General features: G+C 38.3%; 1 protein-coding gene across 2 annotated transcripts; it reads right to left on the bottom strand.

Annotated features, from left to right (window-relative positions):
* Positions 1–249: 249 nt before the first annotated feature.
* On the bottom strand, positions 250–18,937 carry FAM177A1 (family with sequence similarity 177 member A1). 2 transcript variants are annotated; one of them, XM_069486559.1, is made up of 6 exons: positions 18,918–18,937; positions 18,699–18,819; positions 10,169–10,342; positions 4,764–4,830; positions 3,556–3,653; positions 250–1,805 (listed from the first exon to the last, which is right to left on the bottom strand). In XM_069486559.1, exons 2-6 carry the CDS (start codon positions 18,789–18,791, stop codon positions 1,599–1,601), a joined length of 639 nt encoding a protein of 212 aa, XP_069342660.1. In that variant the 5' UTR covers positions 18,792–18,819; positions 18,918–18,937; the 3' UTR covers positions 250–1,598. The 2 variants fall into 2 exon arrangements, with proteins under 2 accessions (XP_069342660.1, XP_069342652.1); XM_069486551.1 differs by lacking the exon at positions 18,918–18,937 and having other exon boundaries at positions 18,699–18,896.
* Between the last annotated feature and the right edge of the window lie 1,007 nt (positions 18,938–19,944).

Below are 19,944 nucleotides of genomic sequence, written 5' to 3'. Positions count from 1 at the left end.
AGTTGAAGGTACTAACTCAAATGAAATTAAAAACAAACTGGAGAGGAGATCAGGTTAGCATGTTTTAGAGCTATTGGTAAAATGTAATTTATGGGACATTAATTACATAATCTTTTAAGCACTAAGTTATAAAGAGTTTACACCCATAAAGAAAATGATTACTCCATCACTTACTATACACCATATTCATGTTTACATATTCATGTTTACTGGTGTAACTGAAGACTCCTAATGAGTTTAATTATCCTTCCTACATTCTTCAGCTTTTGTTAAAGAACTTATTAATAGTTCATGTTCACTGACAACAGACTTCCATAATAGACCCCCTCTACCTACATTGTTAGTTTCTCTGAAGCTGTATTTTATATAGATATATTTAAGATTGAATACGTAATGCTGCTTAGAAGGCTATTAACATAACCATTAATTTCTAAAAGCTCATTTAAGTTTGTGAAAAGACTTTTAAGATCAACATGTCTAAAATACTCCACACATTCTTCCTTACCTACATTTAGTTATAAATCAAAGTTATTTACAAAGTTAGTTACAGATATCTCAAAAGGTTCTATACACACATTTAGGAATATTTAAAAAATTAACTTTATACTGCATACCTTCGTAAGGTTTGCAAATACCTCAGTAGATAGAGAAATGGCCAACCTGTTCAAGTAAACCGTCCACCTTACTGTTGCTACTTTAAAATGGTGAATGACACATAAATTCATTATGCTACCACAGCACCTTGTACAGTATTTGACACCTGCTGATGGGTTAAATCTACACCTATCCCCCATCCCCTCTTTTCTCAAACTAGTTGCCTATAGGAGGCATTAGGGCTGAGTGAGTGACATAACCAGAATGCCATATGAACAATCACTAGGTATTACCTCTTAAATAAAAATACACTAACAAATTCATTCCATAACTAGCATTTTTAACATTAGTTCAAAGCTAGCTATTTAATTTGAATAACTACTGAAAAAGAATATTAAGTAACTTGTATTAAAATATGGAAACCCATCTTGATATTTGCTGTTATAAACTCCAGTTTTCCATAAAAATAGTTATTCTCAATGAAAGAAAATTCAGAGTGCATCCATCTTGCTCCTTTTATTATACACCTAGTGAACCATCCTTAGTATGAAATTAATGGTTAGATATATAAACTCAAGGCATCACGTAAGAAAATACAGGGGAAAAAAATCCTCATTTTAATCTGAGACTGTAAGATTATCAGATCCAATTAGCCTTCATCTGCAACTTACCTTGTTTTTTATTAACAAATACACAACAGACAAACAAGCTTGATAATTTAACTCTTCTTAACTGGTGATTATGCTTCTAGAATGTCCTTTTTAAAAAAAATCATTTTAAAACCAAAGCACTAATTTGACATAGTAAAAACAGTACAAATACCCAAATTTCAGAGCTGGCTTTTGCTAGATAGAGACTAAGAATGAAGAAACATTTTCACTTTCCAGATAATAATTTAGAGCATAAATAACTGTATTAAGTTCCACTGAATAGAGAATATGAAAGTTCTTGGTATAAAAAAAAAAAAGAAACCTTAGTGTTTGAAGTTTGATAGTCATTTCATTCTATGGTGGGACAGAGACTGGATTTTGTTTGCTTTCCATAATTACTTCACTGTCTCCCTCCATTTCAAAATTGAGATTCACAAATGAACTGGATACCACTGTTTCTGGTTGATCTGTCTGAACAATGGAATCAGTCTGCAGTTTATTTTGCTGGTATTGTCTTTCTGCTTCTTCAGACATCCTGTTTTCTTCCTCCTCCTCTTCTTCCTACAAAGGGGAAATATCAATAGTTGAAATATAACTATCCAAAAGGAATAGTATTTCTTCTCCCACTGTCAGCTTCTCATGTCTTTTTTAAACCAAAACATTAGTGTCATGTCTAATTCAGTTTGGTCTAATTATGACTCACTTTCCCTTCCCCTGTTCCCAAAATGAAACAATGACTATTGTAAAACATTTTAAGGAAAATGCAGTTACCTGAACTGCTGCCCTCCATTTGCTTGAAGAATGTTCCAGCACAACTTAGCTTAAAAGAGACCTGAATTAACTTTGACAGTGGCTATGTATTTGTTCAGTAAGTTTAATCTAAATTAAAAATTAGCTAATACTGTATCACTTCAATTATAGAATGTCAGCCTATTCAGCTGAATAGTCTGCTTCATTCACAAAATGGTGTAACATGATTAGTTTTCCCATAAGCACCTAATATACAGACAAAGCAGTCTCTGTCCTCAAGAAGTTTACACTCTAACAGGAAAGTTAAGACATGTAAAAATAGTATTAAGACAGAAAGAAATAAGCACTATAGAGATTTAGAAAGTAATTTCTAGTTACAGAACTACTAAATTCATTGAGGAGGTGGCGTTTGTATTGGACCCTACAGTATGAGTAGTCAGTACAGAGTGAGTAACCCAGGAAGATTAATCTGAGGCTTGACTGAAAATAGAGAGAGAGACCATTTAGGAGGCTAATACAATAGTCCAGATGAGGTAATGAGGCTTTAAACAAGGCTGGTAGTGTTAAAAATATTTTTTTCTTCATAAAACGTGTTTGAAAACACACAACAAATACAAGTCAGCTGACCTTTCTAGACTCATCTCAAGCCCAGCCATTCCCTCATTGTACCCTATGATCCAGTGACGGTAAACTACTATTTTGCCATTACCCCAAACATACAACGCATTTTCATGCCTCTATATTCTAGCTTTACCTGAACTGCTGCCCTTGATTTACTTGAAGAATAACAAATTATAATATTTATTGTGTGCTCACCAATATATACTAGATGCTGCTCTAAACATTTATGTATTAACTCATTTAATCCTTAGAGCAACGTTGAGCATGGATGCTGCAATTTTCCTTATTATAGAGATGAAGAAACTGAAGCTTATAGACGTTAAATATCTTGTCCAAAGTTATAAAGTTATAGGTGGCAGAGACAGATTTTGAATTCAGGACCTTTGGTTCTTGAGCTCTAAAGTTAGTTTGGTTCTTAAGCACTAAAGCTTTTTCCTTCATTAAGTCTAAACTCAATTAACCCTCACCTTGAGACCTTATACTTCTGCAGACAGAACTGCCCTCACATCTTTGTGCATTGACAACTGGCACATACACATTCCTAGTACTTATAATATTCTGTGCATCAAACCAACTACACTTCTCCTATGCCCAGTACACGTACTCCGAGTACAGAGACTGGGTCTTGTTTCTTCATCTTAAAATTAGAATAATTCAAATAGAGGTGTATGAAGATTAAATAACATACATGAGGCACCTCACATAGCACTAGCACAATGAAATCTAGCTTAGTTTTGCATATACATCCTAGGGAAATGCCAGTTTTAAAGAATTCTAAAATGTATGTTAATTTGGTAAAGAAATTAATGACTCTAGAATGGAATCCCTAGCATAAGGGAGCTATCTTTGGGGAAGCTAGAGAATACATATGCTCATTATACAGTCCATCAGGTCCACAGAAAACCAAACTGAATGAAGAAAATGTGAAAAGGAGACACACCTCCTTCTTCATCCGGTAATATTCATCAATGGCATATTGGTACTTTGGGGTGCTGATGCCCAAAACAGATGCAATCTTCTCTCCAAGAAAGTCACACACTAAAGATACAAAAGTTAAAAGACTTATACAATTCCAAAAACATTTCATGAGCACTTTCTATGTATAAGACAGTAGGAATACAAGCGTTACTGTTCCCACCCTCAAAGAGATTATAAAAACCCACAATGTATCTTTCTCTTCTGTTAATCTTCCCTGATTTCTCCAAGAAGTATTAGTAGCTGCTTCTGGGCTCCCAACAATAGTCTATTCATATCCCCATTAACACACTTATCACCAGGTATTATAATTATCTGTTACATGACTATATTTTAAAGAAAAATTTATACTCTTAGAGGGTTGGGATATCACTGGGATGGAGGAGAGGAATGGTTTGTACTTACAACACTGAGTGCCTACCATGTACCAGGCACTGCGAAAGGTTAGGATTAGGGAGGTTAAAGAACTTGCCCCAACTGACAAACAAGATCCAAAATTCAAATCTAGGTCTGAATCTAAAGCTCATGCTCTTCCTATTATTACACTAGATTGTCTAGCGAGTATAGCATAGCACTCATATAATGATGAATGTTCAGTAAATGTTTGTTGAATCAATTACTATTCACAATTAGCCCTAATAAAAAGCAGAAAGTTACAGAAGCTATGAGGAGGTTAAAATTGGAAGCAGAGGAAAGCTTTATAATTTAAAACCTGTATTTAAAATTAGCATTAAGTCATAAGTTGATCATTCATTTCAAGTATGACTTAAATATCTATTTAAGAAATGAAATATTTATGAAATAAAAATATAAATGAACTAGAACTACAGGCTTTAGAATAAGCAGTGAGACAGAACGAAAACAATACCAAATCAAGTAACAGAGCAGCAAAATAGTTGCTAACAGACAGGGCTTAAGAACGTGAAAAACATATCTAAACTAATATAGTCATTCTTCAGTTCTTTTTTTCCTTAAACATAATCAGAAGCTGAAGAATGTTTTCAGGTGAAGTACAAGTTAGGTTAATATCTTCCAATGCTAGCTAGCTTGTGAGGATGGAATAATTAACTCCCTATTATTTCTCCTTCAGTTTGGAAACATCCCATTTGGCAAAGCTCTTGTTCTTTAAGCATGTTACAGCAATTACACAATATTGAAACAGAAAAACAATACCTGAGAGAGTTGATGTGGCAGCCCGAAGCATGTAAAACCATAAATAGGGACCCCAGGTAAGTTTTGTCTGCAACAAGAAGTCAGATTAGCAACATTCATACCTAAACTCACTCTATATATTCACACCAGAATGAAGTAGTCAAATAATTGGTAGGAACAGAGTATATTCTACAGGCAGTACTACAAACAGACTGCAATCCAACCAAAAATTTTAAATCTTTATAGATAGAATCCCACAAAGATATATATATATACACACACACACATATATATATATTACTTCTATGATAGGATTTTTAATAGCTACAGAGTTGGTGACAGTTTTTTTTTTTTTTTTTTTTTTTTTTTTTGAGACAGTCTTGCTCTTGCTCAGGCTGGTCTCGATCTCCTGGGCTCAAACAATCCGCCCGCCTCAGCCTCCCAGAGTGCTAGGATTACAGGCGTGAGCCACCGCGCCCGGCCGACAGTATTCTTAAGGTATACCCCAGCCTTCTGGGATGACGAACTTTGCCTTCCATTTCAGAGATTTTTTTCCTGTAACAGAAAATTTTTCCTCTGTAACTGAGAATACTCCCTGGACATTATGGGTATCATCAGAGGACATGGTCATTTCTCTCTCTTTTTTCTTTAGCCAAACTGTAGTAGCTGAGGAAGGGGCTTTATTATATCTGTAGCAAAGTTCCTGGCCACAAAATTTTGGCTATATCTATAAAATTCTAATTCCAGATGAGAGGGCACTATAAACTTAATTTTTCTGAAAACTACAAAGGAGAGGAATAGAGATAGATACCAATGGGTTGCAGGTATCGTCGTGTGTGCTGAGTGCACAAATCTGGTAGCTGGGCAGGCCCAGTTGCCCAGAGCATGGCAGGCTTAGCATGAGCAGAGCCACTAAGATGTTGACCGCTCAGGACTTCATTGTGGAGCTGCTGGGGCATAGAAAGCCTGGTACAAAGAGCATGTTATCCTTTTCTACTATGGCACCCTTTCAGATATAAGAGTCTGAGCTGACAGGAACATGAGACTGGTTAACTGTATTAATTCTTGGATTTATTTCTAAGTGACTTTCTCTCTACACAAGTCTTCTGAACATCAGCTTGATGGCAAGGGAAGACAGGGGATGGTGTTTTTGTTCCATTTCTACCTGTCCTTGAATTTCCTCCCCCATCTCTACTTCATCCAATGGATTTGTCTCTACATGATGTTTTTGATACCCCTATGTTCTTTTTTCAAATATCACTCTCCACAAAGATATCTTACATTCACTCATATAACTACCACCTACTTAAGCCCATAAAAGAACCAAATAAAAAAAAAAAAAGAGCCACTGAAATGGAGTTGGTAAATCACAGTCTGGATTATCTAGGAGTTGATAATCCAGAGGCTTCCTTTCCCATCTTGCTGCTTTTTTGTCTTCACTGTTTGTAATCACAATACCAGAGAGGGCATACAATTCATAGTAAGGGCCTTCAAGACTCATACAGTCTGACATGCATATGTTATAGTGGGGAAATTAAGGCTCAGAGAAATTAAGCGGGATAAGTAAGGGCATATCAAATGAGTTTTTAATGGTAGGACAATAAGGGACAAATAAGTGGCAAGGTAAATTTTGTTTCTTTAAGAATTACAAAAGGACTAGACCATAAAATCTAAGATAAGCTCAGTGTATGTTGGTAAGCCACCTCCACTGGCAGAATGCATCAACGCTGCATACCTCCATAGCTAATCTTGGTTCTAGATTCCATATAGGACTTTTGTGAAGCTTGCCAAATAGATGACAGTTTGACGCTGTGGATGAAACCAGAAATACAGGCATGCTTCATTGTACGAATATTTTGTTTATCAAAAGAAAACATAGTAAAGAGAGTGCAATCAATCAAATACATTAATAATTGTTTGTTGGGGGGTGTGTGTGTGTGTGTGTGTGTGGTTTTTTGTTTTTGTTTTGTTTTTTGAGACAGGGTCTTGCTCTGTCACCTGGGCTAGAGTGCAGTGGTGTCGTCATAGCCCACTGTAACCTCAAATTCCTGGGCTCAAGTGATCCTCCTCCCTCAGCCTCTCAAGTAGCTGAGACTACAGGTGTGCACCACCAAGTCTGGCTAATTTTTCTATTTTTTTGTAGAGATGGGTCACTCTTGCTCAGGCTGGTCTCAAACTCACAACCTCAAGCAATCCTCCCATCTCAGCCTCCCAAAGTGCTAGGATTACAGATGTGAGCCATGTGCCTCACCAATAATTGTTTTAATACTGTTTCCAAGGAAAGGAGAAAGAGAAAACGTGTCCATAATCTTACGATTATGAGGGCATTAAAAATGTGAACACAAGAATATCTGTTAAGACTGAGTAGACGGGTGAAAGTAGAGAGAAGGAAACAAATAACACAGTCTTACTATAAAAAGTAGGTATGCCAATTTCTGTGATATTGTTCCTGAAAAGACATAGAAGTAAGGCAGTTCCTTTTTCTCCATTTACTCAAGAATGAATGTCCAAACAATTCAACCAAGAAAATACTGATATTATTGACTCCCTAGATCAAATTTGCTACATCTTCTATATTCAGAGAAGGAGGGGTCTCTTATGTGGGATAAGGGTTACTTTAGGGGCTCTATTTAAGATGTTCTGATCTTATGGTTTAGAGGAAATGGGAAAGTGGCAGAAGTATAAGGAAATGGAGCCAATTTCTATAACACGTAATAAATGATAAGGCCAGGAAACTATTTAGAAAAGGACAAGACATGCTCTGGAGCAAAGTATACAGTTGGCCATTAAACAAAAATGGTTTGAAATGCACGGATCAACTTAAACATGGACTTTTTTCAATAAATATACTGGAAAATTTTTTGGAGATTTTCAACAATTTAAAAAAATTCATAAACCATATATATAGCCTAGAAATATCAGGAAAAAAGTAAGAAAAAGTTAGGTATGTCACGAATGCATAAAATATACATAGATACTTGTCTATTTTATCATTTAGTACTGTAAAATATACACAAATCTACTGTAAAATTTTAAATTTATCAAAACTTTCACATACAAACACAAACCATACATGGTATCATTTGCAGTCAAGAGATATGTAAACAAACATAAAGATGCAGTATTAATCATAACTGCATAAAATCAACTGTAGTAATACTGTACTACTGTAATAATTTCACAGCCACCTCCTGTTACTATTGCGGTGAGCACAAGTGTTTTGATCTCTCGCGGTTCTTGCGTATTTTTCATCATGTTTCCTGTAATACCATAAACTTTCAATAGCACCATGGGACCTATACAAAGTGCCATTAGTGACACTGGAAGTGTTCCTAAGAAACAGAGAAAAGTCATGATATTATAAGAAAAAGTTAAATGTCTTGATATGTACCTTAAATTGAGGTCTGCAGCTGTGGTTGCCTGTCGTTTCAAGATAAATGAATCCAGTGTAAGGACTACCATTAAAAAAAAAAAAAAAAAGAAAGAAAAGGAAATCTGTGAAGCCATCACTGCAGCTATGCTAGTGGGTATGAAAACTGTGCACTTTTTGCAAAATACCTGTTTAACTTGTATTGAAAATGCAGCTTTTATGTGGGTGCAGGATTACTCTTAGGCATACCTATAGACTCTAATATAATTTGAGAAAAAGTCATTATATGACAGCTTAAAGCAAAGGAAGGTAAAGTATCCAAAGCTGGAGAATTTAATGCCAGCAAAGGATGGTTTGATCATTTTAGAAAGAAATTGACTTAAAAAATGTCAAAAAAACCAACAGAAGCAGCTCTGTTAACCAAAAGGCAGCAGACAAGTTTTCAAATGCCATTAAGAAAATTATTATGGAAAAAGGATATCTGCTTGAACAGTTTTTTAATGCAGACAAAAGTGCCCTATTTTGGGGAAAAAAAAAAAAGCCACAAAGGATATTTACTAGTAAGGAAGAGAAGTGAGCACCAGAATTTAAGGAAAGAAGGGATAAGCTAATTCTACTGTTTTGTGCAAGTGTAGTTGGGTTTATGGTCAGAACTGCCCATATCTATAAAGCTAACCCACAAGGCTTGAAGGGAGAAGATAAACACCAGCTTGCCAGTGTTTTGGCTGTACAACAAGGCTTCAGAAAAGAATCCTTTTTCTGGATTGGTTCCATTGATACTTTGTCCCTGAAGTCAGGAAGTACCTTGCCAATCACAGCCTGCCTTTTTAAAGTTCTTTTGATAGTGGACAATGCCCCTGGCCACCCAGAACCCCACAAGTTCAATATCAAACTGTATCTCAACAAAGCTTTTAAAAAGAGTAAATCTTTAGGAAAGTAATGAGGATGCATTCTTTTTATGACAATGCCTTTATTTTCAGTTTCTACGTAAATACAGGCCAACTTTTGAGACAATGACTTTTTAAAACATATACACGTTTATAAAGACAAATATGAACTAATCCCTTCAAAATAATTTAAAAAGAAGACATTTATTTCAATAACTTTTCCACTACATGAAACATCTCTGTAACATTCTATTAATACATACATTTGGAACTACCTTCAGAGTATACTGCATAATCCTTTGAATATTTTCTGTAGTAGAGAATCTGGATGTGCTTTTTTAATAGCCAAAATTTACTTAGAGCCAAATCTGATTTTAAAAAGTCAAGTATTAATAAATTCTCTATCTATGCTGTTACTATGCTTTACCTTCTTTATAGTACTTTGCACAGCCTGATAATTACAGTACATATTTATTTGTTTATTGCCTATCTTCCAACTAGTACATAAGAGCAGAAATTTCTTGGCTGAAAGAAAAAAAAAAGACCAGCAATTTATACTGTTCATTGCTATATCATCAGTCCCTGAAACAGTACTTGTTAGAAAGTCAGCGAATATGTGATCATCCAGACTCTCAAAAGAACTACTTGGGAGGGCATTACTCCTTTTTAAAAATATACAGTTAGTCTCATAATTTTATAGTCACATATAATTTAGAAATTCTTAAATTTAGCTAGTGAGGCAAAGTTAAGAACTGTATATTTCTATCTTCTAATCAAAACTTGAGGCAACATAAAAAAGAACTGACAATTTCCTAAGTTTTGGGTGGAAACTATCATGGTAGTACAGTCCTTAATTCAAAGGAACTAGGGTTTAAGCACTTAATTTAGTAGGATAAATCTTAAAGAAATCTATTCACGCTAACATGCTAACAAAGTATCCTGGCACTGAAAAACAAATGGTTTAAGGTTACTGAAATGCTGAAAATATTTCCATTCATATTGTGTAAAAATACCATTTTCTAACAAAATCATAACACATAATTTTATAATCGGAATATAGTTCATTTAAACTTCAAAAGGTCCCTTCCATTCAATGTCCAAGAAACAAATTAATTAAAAAAAAAAAAAAAAAAGCCCACTTACTAAAGGATCATCAATAACAAACTTACCGGATCAACAGTTGGCAAAACATCTTTCTTCTCCAGGCCATCGACTTCATCTTCATCTGTGCTGTATTCTTCCATTGTTTCACCACTAACAAAGTGGATGACTCTCCTTGGGACTTTCTTTTTTTTTCCTATCACTCCCAGTTCTACATTGTCAAAGCCTCTCTCGTTACTCATCTGTATCAATAATAAATTAAGAAAATGAGAGTTTCAAGTGAGATTTTCTTTCATTACACACAAAAATTTTCTAGTTGCTTTATTTTAAGGGATAAAGGAAAAAAAAAACAAACTTCAAGCAGCTTTCTTCCCTTAAAAAAACAAATCTTATATGAGTATCCATGGCATACTGTGTATGTAGGGTTTAATGAATAACCCAAAGTAAACATCTGCATACTCACTGACGCTAAAAAACAGAACTTAACCAATTATACTTTTTGTTTACATCAACAATAAATTAAGCACCACACTAAGTCATAGCAATCCCAATTTTTTATATAAATGAAGGCTGCTGGACATAAATAATTTTAAAGAATAATGGTAATTATGGAAAGATTAATGTATAGTATCAAAGGAAAATCATATAGACACACACAAATATATCAGAAATATAAAATAAAATAAATAGTTTATATAAGGGAACTCTGCCAAGTTTTTGGATTTGACCTTAGTTGTATATTATATAAGCAAAAGAAAAGCAGTTCAGCTTAAACCTCTCCTTTTTCAAAACAGGAGTCCTAAATTCAAATGCCTTTTAAGGCCAAGCAGGTACCAAAAATGAGTGAAACTATGTAGCTGTGGTCCCCAATCCCCAGGCCATGGACCAGTACCAGTCCATGGCCTGTTAGGAACTGGGCTGCACAGCAAAAGGTGAGTGGCAGGCAAGCAAGTGAAGCTTCATCTGTATTTACAGCTGCTCCCCATTGCTTGTACTGCCACACGAGCTGCACATCCTGTCAGATCACTGGCAGCATTAGATTCTCATAGGAGCGTGAACCCTACTGTAAACTGCACATGCTCCTCATGAGAATCTAATGCCTGATGACCTGCCATGGAGCTGAGGTGGTGAAGCTAGTGCTGGGGAGAAGCTGCAAATACAAATTATCATTAACAGAGAGGTATGACTGTACAATAAATGTAATGCACTTGAATCAACCTGAAACCCTCCATGCCCCACCCTAGTCCGTGGAAAAATTATCTTCGATGAAAAACAGGTCCCTGGTGCCAAAAAGGTTGGGGACCACTGCTATATAGGGAAGAGGAGACCCTGGAGAATGCACGCCCCAACTAAAGACATTTAAATTTAAAAAAAAATTTTTTAAACACTGTGCAGGCCAAATAAAACCCATTTATAAACCTTATCTGGAAAGCAGACCATTTTAGTCAATAATATATAGATGACAATAGAGATTCTGATAGTAAAAAGATTTTATAATTTCTTTTTAAGAGCTAGAGTTTCGCTCTATTGCTCAGGCTGGAGTGCAGTGGTGCAATCATAGCTCACTGCAACCTTGAAATCTGGGGCTCAGGCGATCTTCTCACCTCAGCCTCTCAAGTAGTTAGGACTACAGGCGCATGCCACCACACCCAGCTAATTTTTTTACTTTTTGTAGAGAAGAGGTGTCACTGCCCAGGCTCGTCTCCAACTCCTGGGCTCAGGTGATCCTCCTGCTTTGGCTTCCCATCACACCTGGCCAGATATTATAAATGTTAAAACTATAGCCGTCTATGGAATTCTATTTAAATCCCAAATTCACTCCTAAGGGAATATTAATTTTACTGCATATGTAATTTCCAAACTTAAAGTAAATGTATATTGTGGGAGATGATGAAGAGCTTTTCACTGTCATCTTGCCTCACATTTAAACTCCTAGATTTCAAAAAGACACAGTATACATAATTGTGAAGAAAAATCTGGCAATAGTGCTTATCCCCACAGATAGAAACTAAGATGGGGGAGAAAGTATAGGCCAGGGAGTAGTCAAATTAGCCTTTTACTCTTTTTGAATTTTGGTGTTTACTGTTGCTATTTTGGGATAAGAATACGTTTGTGTATTACTGGTATATTAAAACTAAACCAAAGTAAACGATACAGGACTACAGGACTGTCATGATTAGAGTCCATGTTGGTAGAATACTCTAGAATAGTCCAGGGTTCAAAAAGTTTGTCCTGAGGAGCGGCGTTACCACAGGGGCCCACAGAATCCAGTGAGAAGCGTTAGTTTGTCAAACGTGACTGTGAACAAAGCACGGAGCATGCTCAGTGGGCGCTTTCCTATTTGCTGGTGTGGCATCAGCAGCCTCGGAGAGGGGGAGTTTATGGTGTTGCAACTCATAATCAGATTCATCATGGGACCTTCAGGCCTCTCACCAAGGCCCCTCGGAGAGGGGGAGTTTATGGTGCTGCAACTCATAATCAGATTCATCATGAGACCTTCAGGACTCTCACCAAGGCCTCTCAGTGTGCATCTTCACAACCTTTGTCTTCTCTCCTGACTTGCTGTAGGATCCATTGATGAGTCAGACCCATGAACCATTGCTCTGGAAAAACTTTTGTTCAAGCTGGGTACAATTGAGGAAATGGTTATGTTACCAAGGCTTTGAATGGAATGTCATATTTTCAGATATGACCAGACAACTTTAGAAACTAAGGCTGACTTTATGAAGCCAATAAAGCCCCTGGGGAAAAAATGGCCAGAACCACTGAAAATTAAAACTGTCCTTTTCCTGAAGTCCTGCAAGCTGAAGCTGGACAACTTGATGTTAACTTCAGAGAAATCACAACAGTTCATGTACAGACAACCTTCAAAACATGCAAACTGCAAACCAGGGAAATCTGTCAGATTGCTACAGCCCATCCTCGCTCCATCCAAAGATGTTTCGGGTCCAGTACCTAGAAATCTTCTTGACTGTTGCCCTCTGGATTCAGAAACTGAGTTTATAGTTTGTTCCAACTATTAATCTTTGCTTTTTTTTTTTTTAAATTTAAATAGAAACTAAACGCCCCTCATTAAAGGGCTGACAAGCTCGCACCATGCAGCAGATGTCCTGACTGCCGAGCCCCAGCAGATGATTCAGCTGGCCCTTGCTGAACAAAAGGTGACCCGACAACTAACGGGACTGACAAAGATTCTTTGCTTGGCCAAACTTTATTCGGCCTCCTGAACCTTCTCCTAGGTAGGCCCCTCTATACACTTTTTTGTGAAATCCAGTTTTAACAAAGAACCCTGCTAAGTCAGGTTAGCAAGAACTCCACCCTCGGCCTCTGGTCTCCTTTGCTATCTGATCAGGCTCCTCACTCCCTGCCATCCCCCCGATGGTGTCTGGTCACCCTGGCCTGGCTGCAGCAGCAATCTGTTAGGTCAGTTAAGCCAGAGTCCCCCAACCCTGATGTTTCCTCTCAGGCATTTTCCATCCTCGACCCCACCCTGCTCCTTGGCTATAAATCTCCACTTGCCTGTGTTATACTCAGAGATGAGCCCAGTCTCTCTCTTCCACTGCAAGACCCTGTTGCAGTGGTCTCTATACCTATGGCAGTGGTCCAGAATAGAGTCTTCTTTGACATGCTTAAAAAAAAAAAAGTTTGTCCTCTATAAGGATTCTTGGGAATTTGGGGTTTTTTTCTTGGTTGTTGTTGCTGCTGTTTTTAATTCAGGGTTTCATCTGTGTTGCCCAGGCTAGTCTCAAACTCCTGGACTGAAGCCATCCTCCCACTTCTGCTGGGATTACAAACCATCACACCCAGTTCAGGATTCTTACAGTTACAGGCAAACATAATTTAAATCATGATTGCTGTTTAACCATTAGAAAAATTTTTTTAACCGCTGTTGCAGAGATGGGATAATACTGATAAAAATAATAAACTAGAATTGCCCAGTTATACCAGTATAAACTACTTTATTTTTATGCATTGTTTTCTAAGGTTCTTCTTAGAAAACAGATATGGTTTTTCTCTGTCCTTTACTTCCTAAAGGTAAATTTAATCATTACCCAGGATTTGAATGCAGGTATATCCAACCCAAAGAACACATACATCGTTCCATGACACACATGAACACCACTGACAGCAACCATAACTGCCATACAGCAAACTGCAGATCATGAAAACTTTAATAAGGCTATCTATGGGTTAACCTGAAAAAAATTCCCAGTTCTCTCCAGTTCATCTTGGGGGTTCAAACAAATCCCAGCCCTTGATAAAGGAAGATCAATTGTGTCCGTGAACATATGGTCAAGTGGTTTATTTACTCAAGCCACCTTTCTTCTACAACTCCCCCAACCCCAGGTCCCCAGACACTGAGAGCCATTCCTACACAATCTCGTGTTTCCCCTTAAGATAAGATTTGGCTTATGGTTGTCCTGACACTAACATTTCCTTTTGGACCATGACTCAGCTTTTTAGATCCCTTAATTTCCTATATGAAGGAAAACCAGAGAAGATAGGTTAGATCCCCAGTCATCGTATTAACTGGATGGATCTAATACCAACACAACAGCCCCAGTTGGTGAATAGATCTCAGATCTTTCACAATATTCTACCATGCCCCACCCTATTCCCCATGACTACCCCTACCAGAGCAGAAGCAGCTTCTCACTGCTCCTTCTAGCAATCTCCCATTGGCTTAATTTTTCCTAAGACACAGGCAAAGGAGAAAAGGAATGTCTCTCATTGGCTTAACCACTTTATCTTCCTTAAACATCTTTAATAAAGCAATCTAGCTGGGTCATAACGACTAGTATGAAATCTCCATTAACCCTGACTCTTGGCTATGGTTTTTCCAAAAGGTTAAAAAAAATACAAAGGGGAAGGAAGAAATACGATTCATATTTTTCATTCCAATTCCAAAGTTGGATAAGTAGAAACAGAACTTTGAGTAATATCCTCTATACATAATACCTCATTTGAAATGGCATTTTGGTCTAACTATATTTCACATAAAGATTTTTATTAAATAGACATTTAAGGCCTTTCTTTAAAAAGTTTAAAATTATTTTTTGATATAGTAAAATCTAAATTTTAGGTTTGGGGATCAGGAAACTTTTTGTAAAGGCCAGATAGTAAATAGTTTAGCTTTTGTGGGTCATATAATTTCTGTCACAACTAAACTCTGTGAAAGCAGCCATGGACAAGCAGCCACTTATGTGGACACTACATAATGAATGGGCATGGCCATGTTCCAATAAAACTTTATGTAAACAAGTGGTTAAGTGGATCTGGCCCATAGACTGTAATCTGTCAACCTCTGATCTTAAGGAAGCAGACTGGCAAGTAAAAAACCTGTGAAAGACAATACAGTTTGAGTATCCTTTATCAAAAATGCAAGTGTTTTGATTTTAGATTTTTTTCAAATTTTGGAACATTTGCATTATACTTGCTGGTTGAACATCCCAAATCCAAAATCCAAAATGTTCCAGTGAGCATTTTCTTTGAGAATTATGAGAACACTCAAAAAGTTTCACATTTTGGAACATTTCAGATTTGGAATACTCAACTTATATGACATGTGATTCCAACCGAGTGAAGGCAGGCATTGACAGGTAAAACCAACCAGAAAATAATGTGGTACAAAATTTCCAGTAATTATAAATAAAAGTTATTCTAATTTTCCAAAACGTTTCATTTTTACAAATAATAAACTTGCGAGTAGGAAAATCTTCACTGTCAATATAAACTCCACCACTTTAACGAACTCCAAAGATCTGAAAAGACAGTTTCATAACACTGGGAAATGTTGAGATACAACGTCAATTAACATTTTACTACATTTTATGGTTAATGAAACTGTAAATCTGTTTCTCAGGACCTGTTTTTAATGGCAATTTTCTTTTTATATACTTCCATAGCATCCAGAACTTATGTAAAGTAGGTACTACACTTGGAATTTACTCTGTATCACCTTCCCCAACTAGGTTGTTAGCAACATGGAGGTACGTACTTCTATATCCTTTAGCCTACAGTTCTTGGCACATAGTGCTTGGTAACTGTTTCAAGGTGAGCAGGTCTATCAAACCTAACCAAAAAGTCAGAGGAAGCTAAGAGGCCAAGGAAAGGGGCTGGCAAATCCAGTTTCTCAGAAAAAAACATTTAATAGGGACTTATGAACAGAAGCCACATACTGGTGGACTTGAGACTGTGGATCCCAGGGCCATTACCCACCAGACCCAGGGCTTATATACAACAGGGAAGGAATGGATAGGACAATTGAACTGACCACTCAGGGAAAAAAAAAGAATGCTATGTGAATCTGCCTAAGGGCAGGATTTAACAATTTAACAGTAGATAAAGTAAATTAAAAAGTAGATAGAGTAGTAACAGTAGATAAAGTAGAAATCTTAGAGGCATTCCTAAAACAGGGGTTACTCAGAAGTTAATACGGCCAATTAGCATCCAAGATGGAGTTGCTTTAGCCTCTACAGTAATAGAGGTGCTAAATAAATTTATTTTTAGTACTGAAATTTTAACTCCTTTAATAATATTAAGGCTGAGATTCCGGTTAAAAGTCTATTCAGAGAAGCTGCCGGATAGAACATCACAAGAAGTACTGGATGGCCTGGTTAGAGGCCTAATTCTAGACCCAATCTCCTATCTTTTACTCCCTTCCCTACATGGCACTTGGGATTTCTCAGTTTTGCCAAACTTGGGAAGGAGTATAAGATGACAGTCTCTCCCTCCACTCAGATCTCCACTGCACTGGCCTTTTCCCTCTTACTGTGCTCAAACCCCTCGGCATAGATCTGGGGTTCCCAGAGATGTTTCTGCTTTAGAAATGTGAATGAGAAAGCAAAAAGGACAAATTAGAAAACAGTTTGTATAGTACAAACTCATTTGTGTTTAACAAGAAAGAAGGGGTAGTATTTGCATAGAAAATTCCAGAGAGAATAGACCAAAACTTAATAGTTACTTTTGGGTAATGAGAATGTGAGGAAAGGGTGGTGGATATTCCTGTGAATTTTTACTTTTCTCTCTACAGCCTTCTTTACTGTTTAAATATTTATTTTTTTTAACCAAGAATATATAAACAACATAATACCAAAACCAAAACAAAGAACCTCTGTTTAAACAACAAATATCTGCTATATCAGCACAGGTATGTATACTTTGCTATTAGAGAGATTCACAGCTGAAGTAATGATAAAAACAATTCTAGTAACAAAAATGGAAAAAATCAAATGGAAAAAGCACATCGAGCATTTTGGACTTAAAGGTTAAGTTCAAGTGTACCTGTCAACAGGTCTCAACTGAAAATGAAGTGGCTCTCTAATCAATTAGTGTTGTTCCCTGAATTCCTTCTTGCATGCTATCCTCCTCCTTCTGACACAGAAGAAAAAACAAGAAATTCCATAGAAACTAGTATGTGGAAAAGTTTTTGTTAATGCACACTACATCTTATACTATAAGAGCTACACTCACAGCTTGAGGGAGATGTCTTACTAACATTCAGATACTTAGTCTCAAAAATGAAGCTACTGAAAAAGCTTCATTCTCACAAACGATTGGAAGATTACTATACATGAGCAACTCCAGATTTTTAACAGCCAAAATTGAATACTCCTGAGCCAGTTTCAGTTAAAGCAATTTCTTCATTAGTTTTACTTGGGTAAAGGTCCTAAACTACTAATTTAGACTATCATTTCCAAAACAAATCTCCAGACTGTACCTAACTCTGTAAACCAGCACTGTCCAGTACAGTAACCACTAGCCACATGTGGCTAATGCACACTTGAAATGTGGCCAGTAGGAGCCGAGATGTGCTGCGTGTAAAATACACACAGGATTTCAAAGACTTAGAAGGACTCAAAAAAGAGAATACAAAATACTTCATTAATAACTTTCAAATTAAGTATAGGTTGAAATGTTTTTGATAAATTGGGTTAAATAATACATGATAGTAAAATTAATATCACCAGTTACTTTTTCTGACGTGGCTACTGGAAAATTTTCCATTGCAATTTTCAGTGCGGCTTGCATTTTATTCTGTTGGACAGCACAGCTCTGAACCTTAGTTACCTCCTTGGTGAAATGGAGGTAACGCCCATTCGAGCGGTTACTATAAGGATCGAGCGAATTAAGACCTGTAAACGCTTAGCAAATAGTTGCTATTTAGCTAACCAAAGGCCAGCTGCCAAGGCAGGCGCTTGCACGAGAAGAGACTCAAAAGCGGTTGACGCCACCGTCACCAGGCTTCCAGCTGCTCTTAGGACAGCCTTTGGGGGGCATGCCATCCTTCTCTCGCTTGCAGAACAGAAGCTGGAATATCACCCCCGGAAACCCGAGGGCGCCCCAGCCAGGGACTGCGGCGCGGCCAGCGAAGGCGTTGGTGAGCGTGGGGTACCTCCGCTGGGAGCGGGCGTCCGCTCCTTCCCACAAGCCGGTTTCACCGAGCAGAGTCAGGAGTACGGTGAGGAGGAACCCCGAAACCCATGTCCGGCGGGCGGCCTGCTAGGAGGAAGGCCGGGCAGGCCAAAAAGGCAGCCCACGGACAGGTAAGGAAGGAGGCTCGGCTCTCCTGATCTCAGCCTAGGCGGCCCCACCTACCTGCCGCGCCGGTTCCCTGAATGACGCGGCGGCCGCAGCTCCAGATGCTGAGACTTCTCCTCCTTCCACACGGCCCACTGGCTCCGGGTCCATCGTGGTCGCCGCCACAGGGCTGCTGGCGCTGGCAAGACAGAGGGTAATGGCCGATAAGCTCACTGCCATCCTCCACCTCCCCGCCCAGTCGTTGACCGAGCCCGGCTATCGGGAAGTGGGACTCACCCGGAGCGCCCGCCTCGCGCCGCGCCCCGTCAGGTCACTGTGAGAGCGACTTGATGGCCGAGAGGGGTGGGGCCGGCCTGAGGGGCGGGCCCGGCCCGCGCCTCGCCTGCTGGCTCCGCACCCGCAGCCGGCTGACTGCCGCCTGAGAGGCGCAACCGTCCGCTGGCCGGGCGGGGCCACGCGCTGCGCTGCTTCCGGCCCGGAGCCCGCGGAGCCCCCGCCTGGCACCACCTGTGACGTCATGCCTCCTACCTGTACCTGAAGCCTGGCGTCAGGATCCCGGCGCAGCCTTTGCCCAGCTGCGCGCCTGGCAATCACCCTCCCAGACCTTGGTTGCTGCACTTATAAAATGAGAACAGCTGCGTACTATGCTTCAAAGGCTACTGGTGAGATGTGGTTGCTGAAATGTATTGTAAAATGCACGGCTCGTGCTACACACTCCATTCCTAACATGGATGACAGTCCTGCCAAAATACCCTCGAAATAAGAGCCCCAAGGATGACTTTTGCTGACACTTGTCTGAAGTGCTTAAGTATAACTGTAGAAAAAGTTAAGTGATAAGACCTGAGAGCAAAGGGCGGTAGTAGGCTTCCATCTTGACAGTTGACAAACATTGTGTGATCTGTGTTGTAGGCCGTGTGTGTGTGTGTGTGTGTGTGTACACGTGCGTTCACGTGTGTAAGGGGGGCATCCCAGACTTGTTCCATTTTTCCCAGTGTTCAACCATATTCTAAAAATCATCATCGCAATGATTACTGCATGACTTTAACATCAAACGAGTTGGAGCATCTCTAGGTAAATGGTTTTTTATTGTTGTTTTAACATGAAAGTCTTTACAAATATGTAGAGGTAAAAAATAAAACATACATTATTTCAGCCACAGACTTCGTTTGACACTTTAGATTCCATTTTCATGGCAGTGCCAATTCAGAAATGCTCCCTAAAGTTTTATGGCCTAGTATATATTATTGCGCATGGCACCAACAGATCCAACTCCCTGACAACCTTAAATATTCCTTTCTCTTCT

This window comes from Eulemur rufifrons, chromosome 2 (genome assembly GCF_041146395.1).
Source record: "Eulemur rufifrons isolate Redbay chromosome 2, OSU_ERuf_1, whole genome shotgun sequence".
In the NCBI taxonomy this organism is placed as follows: domain Eukaryota; kingdom Metazoa; phylum Chordata; class Mammalia; order Primates; family Lemuridae; genus Eulemur; species Eulemur rufifrons.
This window is presented reverse-complemented; position numbering and strand designations above follow the sequence as displayed.

What these genes read in the sequence shown, in the direction of transcription:
- FAM177A1 (XM_069486551.1), bottom strand. Translation starts at nt 18,860, where the DNA reads ATGGCAGTGAGCTTATCGGCCATTACCCTCTGTCTTGCCAGCGCCAGC. An exon ending in TTTTGCCAACTGTTGATCCG is followed by an intron (nt 4,831 to 10,168) that starts GTAAGTTTGTTA and finishes TTCTTGTTGCAG; the next exon opens with ACAAAACTTACCTGGGGTCC. An exon ending in TGCCACATCAACTCTCTCAG is followed by an intron (nt 3,654 to 4,763) that starts GTATTGTTTTTC and finishes TTGTATCTTTAG; the next exon opens with TGTGTGACTTTCTTGGAGAG.